Source organism: Alligator sinensis, unplaced genomic scaffold, assembly GCF_000455745.1.
Source record: "Alligator sinensis unplaced genomic scaffold, ASM45574v1 scaffold366_1, whole genome shotgun sequence".
In the NCBI taxonomy this organism is placed as follows: Eukaryota; Metazoa; Chordata; order Crocodylia; family Alligatoridae; genus Alligator; species Alligator sinensis.
In genome coordinates this window covers 567923-578749 of record NW_005841851.1, presented here as the reverse complement: position 1 = coordinate 578749, position 10827 = coordinate 567923, and the positions used below count along the sequence as shown (strand labels likewise).

The 10827-nt window shown below is 45.3% G+C and overlaps 1 protein-coding gene across 1 annotated transcript in view; it reads right to left on the bottom strand.

Annotated features, from left to right (window-relative positions):
* The window catches only part of KIF1B (kinesin family member 1B), a 143192-nt gene extending 132369 nt beyond the window's left edge, over nucleotides 1–10823 (bottom strand). The window contains exons 1-2 of the mRNA XM_025212245.1: nucleotides 10802–10823; nucleotides 2011–2191 (exon numbers count right to left, since the gene is read on the bottom strand). Of these exons, the coding sequence (XP_025068030.1) occupies nucleotides 2011–2116 (106 nt within the window). The 5' untranslated portion in view covers nucleotides 2117–2191; nucleotides 10802–10823. The remainder of the gene's footprint in view (nucleotides 1–2010; nucleotides 2192–10801) is intronic.
* Nucleotides 10824–10827: the final 4 nt, after the last annotated feature.

Below are 10827 nucleotides of genomic sequence, written 5' to 3'. Positions count from 1 at the left end.
CAGCAGGAAGTGTCATGTCCCACCCCTTTCCTTCTCTGAACATTTTATCATCCTGTGAGCCTGCTCCAGGCATTCAAGAAAATGCCTTTTCTATCTTCAGATTCCTGGCATATTTCTTTTCTAATAGGCATAGATGGAGGAGTGGAGGTGGAAATAGCTCTCAGACTGCAGGGACCCCAGAGTCTTTGCAATTGAAAACTCTTTTCCCACAGACTCGAATGGCCCCCGTGAGTTAAACCTGACCATCTGCCATCTAAGCCAGCTTGTGCAAGTGCCATGAGACTCAAACAGAAGGCTGCAGATTAGAGCATTTACAGGGAAGACAAGGCAGCAAGAAGATGCAAAGGAAGTGCCAGCCATATTAAAGCAGAATATTTCCCCAAACCTTCTTCTTTATTGATTTACTTATTTTAAACTTTCACTCTGTTTCTGCAAGCATTTTAGTACCTGACACTGTTTAGCAAGGCGACCCAGAGCCTGCATTCCACCGCAGATCAGCTAACAGATGGTCTGCCAGAGATAAACCAGGCAACCTTGTCACTGGACCAAAGGAGCTGTTTTCACAGTCTTAGAAGATCTTACCGATGAAATTACCGCTGTCCAGTCACCCCAGCAGCAAGCAAAACCCTATGCTAACCTGTGGGCATTTCCATTATAAGTGCCATCATGGCACTTAACAGTTCTCCTATTTTATGTTGCAATGAGCTAACACTTGGCAGGCAAACATGAGATAAAAGATCCATTTAAACTAGAAAATACTGATAACAATAATTCGTCTTCATCTGAAGTATAGCCTATATCTACAACAGGTTAAGTCCCAGAGTTCTTTATTTTGTAGAGGAAATTTCAAATCCACCAGTCTAAACTTGACTTGGTTTCTCTTCCTAGCATCTCCTATTATAGCTCTCAACAGGCATCTGTTTTGAGATTAGGGCTCCATGTTACCCATATCTCCATGTGACTCGCAATGCCACAACTATTTGTATCAGAGTAGGCGACTGCCACGCAGTTTAAAACTTCACTGCAGGATGTGCCTGAAAGAAGAGCTGGACTCAAGAAGAACAAGCTCCTGTTATTACACATACAATTAACGGTACATGAGCATTTAACCAACTAAGATGTATAACAAAAGAAACACACATGTGGGCTATTAGCCCCCACACTGAGGGACACTCAATGAGGGAAGAAACTAATGTTCTCAGGTAAGTATTTAATATGACAATTCAGTGCTATAAAAGGGATAGTGCATCGGATTTTTTTTCTTAGCTCAAACAAGGCCTGCCCTCATACCAGCCCTCAGTTATCTGATCTGCCCACTTTGTGTCATCTCAGTCCATGTACCAGGAATGAGAATCTCCAGGGAAAAGATGGAATCCAGAAAACTTCAGGCTCCAGGACCAGGTAACACCTCATTTGACTAACAATATGTCCAAGCTTAGGCCTCTGGGATTTTTCACCCCTCACTCACTTAAGACAGCCAGTCACCAAGAGAGACCTGCTCCAACTCATGATTTAATAACTCCAGGGTTTACCACGGACTAGAGTACAGCAAAACCAGAAATAAGACTTCTCCTGGTGTTTAATATGGAGAGACAGCCTTTTTCTTCAGGCTAGCCCAACCAGCTACTGCCTCTTAACTCACGGTAACCACAGATTCGAGTCCACCAAAGAAAACTAGCAGGACTGAGCATGCAGTAACACTAAAGCAAACCCCATGTGGCAACCTTCTGCAGCCCAAACCATTCCCTGTGCTCTCAACTCAGCATCAGAAAGTAGTAGCTGCACCTGCAGCAAGATCCACATATCCAGGACTTAAGCTGCTTATTTTGTATTTGCCTGAAGTAATCTGTGTCAGCCTCAAAAAAAAAAAAAAAAAAAAAAAGGAAGAGGGCTCCCTGAAAGGGTAATTCCAGATGACAACGTGCACAACCATAAGTTTATGCCAATCAAAAATGGACCAAAAGAGAGGAAACACAGACAGACTCCATTAGAAGAGGAGAATCAACTTACTGGTCGAGTTGCCTTGCATCTGGATGATACATTTGGATTCTTTGCTGGTCTCTCGAGAATTGAAGGGCCTGACCCGAACAGCCACCTTCACAGAAGCCCCCGACATCTTGATGTCCTGTAGTGAAGTGCTCAGAAATCAGAGGCAATGGTTTCGCTGCAGTTTGTTCCTTGTTGAAGCTGTCTAGAGAGAAAAGGAAAAGTGTCAGATTTTTCTCAGAAAACACTCAAGACAAACAGGAATTAGCAGGGAAGAAGAGTTCAAGTGAGAAGATTACCTCATTCACCCTACAACTAAAAAACACCTCTGAATTTTTAACTACAGAGATGGAGCTGGAATATTCATGTCAGTACCCCAGGCCACCTCCCTGCTTAACGCTTATGTCATCCAACACAGTGCTCTTGAAGCAAACAAATCAGCTAATCTGCATTTCTTCCCTCCTTCTCTAGGAAGAATGGATGCTAGCGTCACTGGGAATTGTGTCCTTGGGAAAATGAAGGTATGACTGTAGCATGCATTAGTTTCCCTCTAGCTAGCATAGATAATGGCAGGAAAGATGCAGCAGCACAGACTAACTACCACAACACATGCTCAGGGTCCCTGGAGTGCTTGTACTCTGGCTGCTGGTCCACACTACCATTTGCTTGCTGGTAGTGTAACCCAGGCTAGCCAGATTTAAGCTAGCACAGGTGTGCTAACATGCACTACAATCACACCTTCATTTGCTGTAGATAGGGGTGCATGGACAGAGATTTTTTGGGACGATACTGATGGCTGATTTTTAGCAAGCCATATCAGCCCATACAAATCCAATTCCAATGTGCAGCCTGGTAACGTGAAGAGAGAGCAGCGTCCGGCTAATAAGTCTGTTGTTGGGGAAGGGATGAGTAGATCGAGTCCCCCACAGTGAGGGAGGAAGTAGGGCTGGAGCACAGGGAGGCGCTGCACAGCTGGAGCAGGGCATGGCACGGAGCCAAAAGCAGCTTGTCCGGGGGTGGCACAGGGGACAGCTTCTGCCATTACACGTAGCCCAGGAGTGCACATGCCCCAAATCTGCGCGCAGGGTGCAGACGAGCTGCCACTGCGAGCTGGGGGTGGGGCAGGCACTGGGCTGGGGGCAGATGGCAACAGTGCTGGGAGGGGGACTATGGGGGAGGCTGCAGCCACCCCAAGATTCACCATAGCCCCCCTCCCAGCCCCGCTGCCCACCCTGAGAACAGCACTGCCCTGGTCCACCCCTCTGCCAGGAACAGCTCAGCACCATCCTGGCTCCAGTCTGCAGCGGCAGTCCGCCCACCCCCATGGACAGATCTGGGGGCATACGCCTCGATCTGCCCCACACCCTTTCCCTCACAACAGACTTACCAGCCAGACCCAGCTGCTCTGCACGCTGCTGGGCTGCGCTCCTGGCCCGTGAACTGCACTGCAGTTGTGCGCCAGCACAGGGCATTTATCAGCAACATTAAGCAGCCACATCAGCCAAAAAAAGCCAATTCCCAATACTGTCAATTTTCCTTATATCGGTGCCGATACGATATAGGACCGATGAATTGGTGCACCTCTAGTTGCGGAGGCAAATCCTCAACCATCTCTTGCACAGCATGTAATTCCAGAGAAAAGGGCTTTGTGTTTTCTGCCCGTTCAAGCCATGTCGCTGCCAAATGACTGAGTACTTCCGAGTTTTCAGAAAACAAAGCACTGGACCAGGAGCCAAGTCCATTCCAGATAAAACAGTACAGACCAGAGCTAGCACACTTCTGTGCACATCCTCCTTTGTCTACTCCCCGCTAACAGGTAGAGTCCTAACTCTTTCTGCCAAAACAGCAGCTGTGCTAGCCAGTGCTCCACAAGTGAGGGTATGTTGGCCAGAGCACCTGCAAATTGCTCTCATAGTTAACTAAAATCTGCCTCTTTGATAAAGCTTTTATTCCAGGTTATGACCATAATTCTAAATGCCTGAAAAAAAATGGACTGGGAAGAAGAAAGTCGGTGTGCCAACTAAGATAGCAAATTCACCAGCTGGTAAAAATAGCTTCAACATGCCTCATTCAAGCTATGACACATTTTCACATGGCACAAGAAGGTATCATTAAAACCACATCTTTTCAGTTCCACTAATGGCAGAGGATGATAGCACATCACATGGTATGAGAGAAGGTTATATCATCCCATAGAATAGGGCAAGTTATTTAATGAGGTACTCCTCTCATCAGATTATCAATGTGCCTAACCAGATGACTGGTACAATTTTAGGTGCCTACAGAAACCAGAACTGTAGAACTGACTAATAGCATAACTCACATGGAGGGATGATTTGTCACAGAAACAGCCAAAGCCAAGCTCTCAGTTATTGGCAACACAGATCACATTCCCCAGTTAGCTGGTCACTATAGTTTTAACACTCCCAAACATCTCTTGCATGACAGGAAGTAGCGAACATAGGACTTCATGTCACCATGATATTCCCTGGGCCTCAACTAACTGGATTTTCTCCTCTTTTTTTCACCTCTATTCCCACCTATTATAATTTGACCCCCATACGTACCCATTTCCTGCCAACAAATCTACATGACAGCAAACTAGCAGAATAACATCGTATCAAGGTTCTTCAAGTGAAACTGAATGTTACAGCAATTCACCAAAGTGATCACAACATCCCACTTAGGTAAAATATTCTGCACTTTGCACAACTGGCCACAGATAAATTAGCAAGCGATAGGATTTGTGTGGTCAGACAGAGGAGAAAGGGGATTACAGGAATGTTCATAGGATATATTTGTAGAGGGCAAAACTAGAAACCAAACTGCACAGAGCTGACAGAAAGCTGATTTCCAGCAAATGGCTACCAGACATTTGTTGAGTGGCTCTCTTCTTTCTACTGTCTAGCTAACCTGACCAGGAATAGTATATGCTTTTAACACTTAAGAAACTAGCTACAATGGCTAATGAATCAGAAGTCTGTATCAGCTGAAATATATGTTTAAGAATAAATGCCTCCTAAACTTCAGAAGGTGAGAAATTTCATGGGCATGCTTAGTTTGCATTACTGCTCATTTTCCTTTCAATCTGTATAATATGGGTATAATATAGGACTGAATGACTATTTTCCTTTAATATCTTCATTAAAGTACCTCCCCGGACTGTATTAACCTACTTAATACAGTATTATTTAAATGTACTTAATCCAATCTTCTTTTACCGTACAGCTTGTACTGAAGTCTCATAACTGGAGCATCCATTTGTTGATACAGATGCGAGACCACCTTGCTTTCTTTTTAAGTCACAAATTTTTTCAAACTGTCCCAGGAACTTCAGAGCGACAGCCTTGCATAAGGCTATATTTTAGCAGGGAGTGGCATGCAGCAATTAGTTATTTCCAAATAACTAGGGACAAGGTAAAGCTAAGGAAAGCATATAGGGAAGTCAGGCATTGGGAGGGGTTCTATGATAAGCTACAGCAATATTTTCTTCCACGTTTATTACTGATTCATCAGCCTTGAAACAAGAACTAAAGCATACCAGTAAGTGGACTGAAGTTCTGTCCATCACCAAAGCTGTTTCTCCTCCTGTCACTGTGCTAATTTAAGTACTTTTGCATCTTTTACTTTAAGCTACTTTCACACAGAGGGATCTCCCTGTAGCGCCTCTCTTGCCAGTGAACACACAAATGACAAGAGTCTCTGTTACATCATCAGAAATCTCATCTTCAGTACAAAGACCAATGGATTCTTCACTTAAAGGGAGTTCAAACTTGGAAGCACTGGTTATAAAAACATACAACCCTGCTTCCTTAAAAAAGGTAAAGAAGAAAGACTTCAAAATGTTGTAGCTTGAACTTGACAGAGTGGGACGTGGCGTTCACAGAACAAGGACGGGATTAACATACATGCAGTGCCATTCATGTCCCTGCCACACTGGCCTGCTCTCCTCCCTTTGACACATCCCCAGGCATCCCAACAACAGAATGAAGCAGTGAAAGCTCCCAAAACCCTCCCTTGTACCAAACAGCAAAGGATTTTACTTTATTTGACCTTCTCTGCTCTATTCATTCTTTATATTGCATGAGTCTGATCTAGTGTTTCTCCCTCTCCAGTTCATACACCCCAGCAGGTAACTCTAGCAGAATGAAGGAAAAGAACTAACAGTTTCAATTTTACTTGAGTTGTCCTTAGTTATGTGCATTTGCAGTATGTAGTTGTCACAACCCGAAGTTGTGGTTTTTTTGTTTGTGTGTGCTTCGGCACCGCTAAATTATGTTCCCGCTAAATTGCAGCTCTTTTGCACGGTGGAGTGTTCTGTTGTAATAGAGAACCCGCGTGCAGGAGAGTATTTCCCGCCAGTTTTGTAGCCTTCTTTGCATGGTGCATTTCTTTTGCATTATGGTGATGTACGATGCAAAGGAGTTCCCGCCATTTGTATTAAGATTTCTGCCACATTACTGGCCAATCTTAATATAGGCACACGTGGCGGCTAGCTATTGGCTTGCTAGCCGTACAAAAGGCTTGGGTAGTTTCCGCCCAAGTCGGAGAGAGAGAAAGCACGTGGAGTTCGGGAAAAGAGCGTGAAGATCTCTAAGCGCTGCTGATCCCTTCGAACCCAGCTTTTTCCTTAAGAGGGCAACAGAGGTTTAATTTGCCAAACCCACGGAGCTTCAACAACTCCGGGGAACCTATTTAGCGAACCCTCGGAGCCTTAACAACTCCAGGGCCAATAACCTCTAGCCTCTCCCCGTCGTCGATCGCAACCCTAGACGTATCCCTATCCTATGGACCCAATTTTCGAACCCACGGAGTCTTAACAGCTCCGGGGGACCTGGGAACCGAACAAAACCCACGGAGATTCAGCTGCTCCGTGAGAGAGAATTGTTAAACCCGCGGAGCCTAAACCACTCCAGGGTCAAGGAACCGAGTCTATCAGAGTCCTCCAACGAGAACTCAAGTGGAGCTGTGCCTGGAAAGCTGACCAGCCTACACCGCGACCACCTTGGGTGTAAGTAAATAATCTTTTCAATCAACCATTACGCCTCCGTGACTGATTCTAGCTCGAGCGTACCATACCGCGCTGCAGTTTTCTCCGGCCCCGCGTGCCCGGGCTGCTGGCCATAGCCTGTGTGCACAAAGACGGGCCCGGCTCGCCCCCGAAATCGGGAGCCGGCCCGCACAGTAGTCAAGGACAAAAATGCTTCTGTTTTTTCTTTAAAACAAAGCATTTCACTTCCTGCTGGTGTCTGGACTAGAGACATCAATCTCTTTGCCCCAAAATCTAGTGTAAACATTGCTGAGTGTGCTTTACATGCTCCAAAACCTAACCTACCTAATACTCTATTATTTAAATAAATATTAGGAGTTCCCAATACTGACAGAAGCAATGCTGCAAACAACAAAAAAGAAATGAAAGAAATAGAAGAAACTAAAGGTGTCAGAATAGAGTTCACTGCCTTATATGAAACAGCATTTAAAGAACGGAAAGGAAGAACGAGGCCATATTTTGTTACAATCATCCACAATTAGAACACAAAAAACTAGGCACTTCTGCAAGATATGCTCTCCAATCCTCTCAAACAGCAATAGGGAAGTCTAATGACTTCTCTGTCCAGGGACCACTAGAAGGGAATCAAGCAATCCCAGTACAGTTTTCAATTACAAGTACCAAGACTTATTTTCATCCAGGCACTACATACACGTACAGTCAACTTTCGTCTCAGAGCTGCCCTACTCACCTGAAAAAAGCACAGGTTCAAATACTACAGGCTGAAATAGAGCCTATTCTAAAGACAGCGACCATAAAAAAAAGTGTATACACAACTGGGTCACTCACATTATAGAAAACTCAGCCCAGAGGACAAACTGAAGAGCTCCTTTTGGCAGAAGTTACCAAAGTTTTCAGACGCCATTTTTTTCCATGTAACTGCAGTTGCACTGCACCTCACATTTCACCTAATCCCAGCCCTGTGGCTTTTCCCAGCTAACATCCCACATTGCACTGCTGTTTTACAATGATATATGGATTCCAGACACGTTCTCTGCTGTCTCACAGCACAAGGTCACTTTCTGATAAATTGACATAGCATGTGACCCAAGACTCCATTCATTTTAAAACTTGCTGAAATCAGTCAGAGCTCGGCACTTAAATAGTGACTTCAATTGGATTTCAAAACACTCCGCAAAGATGCTATTATCTTCATCTCACAGACAGATAAACCGAGGCACCGCAGTTATTTGCCCAAAGTATCACAGCAGTCAGTGACAAAGGGAGAACAGACACAAGGGTCCTGTAGCTCCCAGGCCTATTGCCACTACTGCACATTGTCTCCTTACAGAGGAATTACAGGAAATGCCTCCTGTAAGACAATACTAGCTGCACTCTGCAGTCTTGGACAGAGGTTCATGAGAACAAGATCTAAATACTCATATGCTGCTCCTTATACTCCATATAGGTTTAGAAAGTTGCCAGTAAATTCATTCCAGGATGAATCATTTTCCTAGTGCCTTGGAAAGTTTTAGATGTCTATTATTAGGCATGTGTTCTGCATAAATTAAAAATGGAACAAAGAAGAATGAAGGACTGCATGATCTTAATGCTGAGTCTTATACATAACTAAGACGCACCATCTACCTCTAAAGCTTAAGGTAAGTAATACCTTGATAGCTAGCTATTCATCAGCACAAAAATGAATCCCTTCACGTTGAAGTGCTGCCTCACTTGTATTTACATGTTTTTAGCAATTATTAAAATCCACTGCTTCACCCAGTTTACACAGGTAAGCATGTCACTGATGAGTAAATTTTAAATGAATGTACTCGTAGAATTTGCCTATTCTTCATTATCTAAACTGCCTAAAAGATAAAACACACTAGTCCATTTCCCTTTGTGGATTTCAAGCATTAACTAAATGTGGGTTTAAAACAAACAGGAGCATTAATAATGTACTTTTCACTAAAATTTAAACTGTAACATCCCTACATATTTCCAGAGTTGGCAAAAAACAATGTTTATGAAAGATCCAGCTTTGTCATCTCAAACTAGTTGGCAACATCCCTATAAACAAGACTTCAAATATTTAAAGAGACTGTTTGCTGTTTATCAAAGTAATACCCATCATAGCACAAAGATTTAAGCTCTAGTTAATTCACATCAATTTCTCCTCTGCGGCAGAACATGCTGTTTTTCCTTTTTTTTCAAATGAAAAGCCAAGAGCAGAACACAGACCTGAGGAAAGCCATATTATAGACTTATCTGAGCAAGCAGATCCATGACTGGCCAAAATATATATATATATATATATATATATATATATATATATGAGAGAATAAAATAAGGCTTGATGTTCTTAACAGCTAGATCTCCACTGTTAAATGGAAAATTTAGTTAGGATCTCTATGCAAAATATGTATCGGACAAATTGTGACCTGTAGAATCACCCATGCTTAACTCAAGCCATAACACATTTGAATAGAAAGTAAGAGTGCTACATCTCTTAGCATCATAGAAAATGAGGCTTGGAAGGGACCTCAAGAGGTCATCTAGCGACTGTCCAACCCCCTGCTCAAAGCAGGGCCAGCCCTGGCTATCTCATCGCAGCCAAGGCTTTGTCTACCCACGGGTCTTAAAAACCTCCAAGGATGGAGATTCCACCACCTCTCTGGGTAACCTGTTCCAAAGCTTTCCTACGCTCCCAATGAGAAAGTTTTTCTTAATATCTAATCTAATCTAACCGAACCTAACCTAACCTATGGCTCCTTCCTTCCTTCTCATGTCCTTGTCGTGACAAGGTATTTAGCAGAATTCACAATCATCGGAATCTGACAGAGTCACGGAGTGAGCGCTTTTGCTATGGCCTCCAACTCACGACCTTTAGGCTATCCACAATGTGCCTTAGTGCCCGTGCCACCCCAGCCCCCGCCCTATGGATATGACTATCCTAGAATGTGCAGCCTTTTTTTAATTAAAAGCTGACTCCCAAATAACTGTAACCTGATCACTAAAAGATACCAGGGACAAGCCGTCACTAAAAGATAGCAGGGACAAGCAGAGAGATGACCACATGGAAAGTTAGCAGGGCAGCTGCTCCGAGCACTGAGGCCCCATGAAGAAGAGGACCCCGGGGAAGCCCATTTTAGGTACTTCGCCGGAGATCGCTCAGAACCGACGCTCTAAAACTGCAGCTCCAGCAATGGCTGCCAAGTGACAGGTTTTTTGATCGTACATTTCTTCTTATCCGAACAAAAGCTGCGACGCCGAACGCAAGCCTTTAGAGGCAGCGGCCGAGGCCTGCTCACGTCTGCGATTTGTCCGCCAGGCGAGAAAGCCGGAGGACAAAAACGCAGGACTAGAAACCATCTGAATTTCACCGAGGGCAGCAGGCGGGAAGCAGCACGGCTGTCGAGCCTGGGGAGGCTGCTGTGCCGAGGAGCATCCCCACCGCTCCCGAGCTGGATCCTGCTTTGATGGGCGGAGATGGATGAAGGGCACCCGGCTGGGCCCCGCATGCAGACCCCAGCCCTTGGGCTGCCGTCCCCCCGATGTAGCTCCTGAAGGATTGTCAGCTCATCCTCCCAACATGGCTGCCCTTTGCCGTGCGGAGCAGAATGGAGCAGGGGGCTGCAGCGCCCCAGGCCGGACCCTCCCCTCCCCCACCCCCAAGAGGCCCCGGGAAGGGGGGGGAGGGGAAGCGGCTCGTCTCCCCGCTCGGAGCCCCAGGGACGCGGCGGAGAGGCTGTGGCTCCCGGCCGGAGATGATGGGGGGACCCGCCCGGCCCCACCGCAATCCCGCCCCACCCTGCCCGGGCGCACCTGGCGGCGGCCACAGGCCGGGCGGG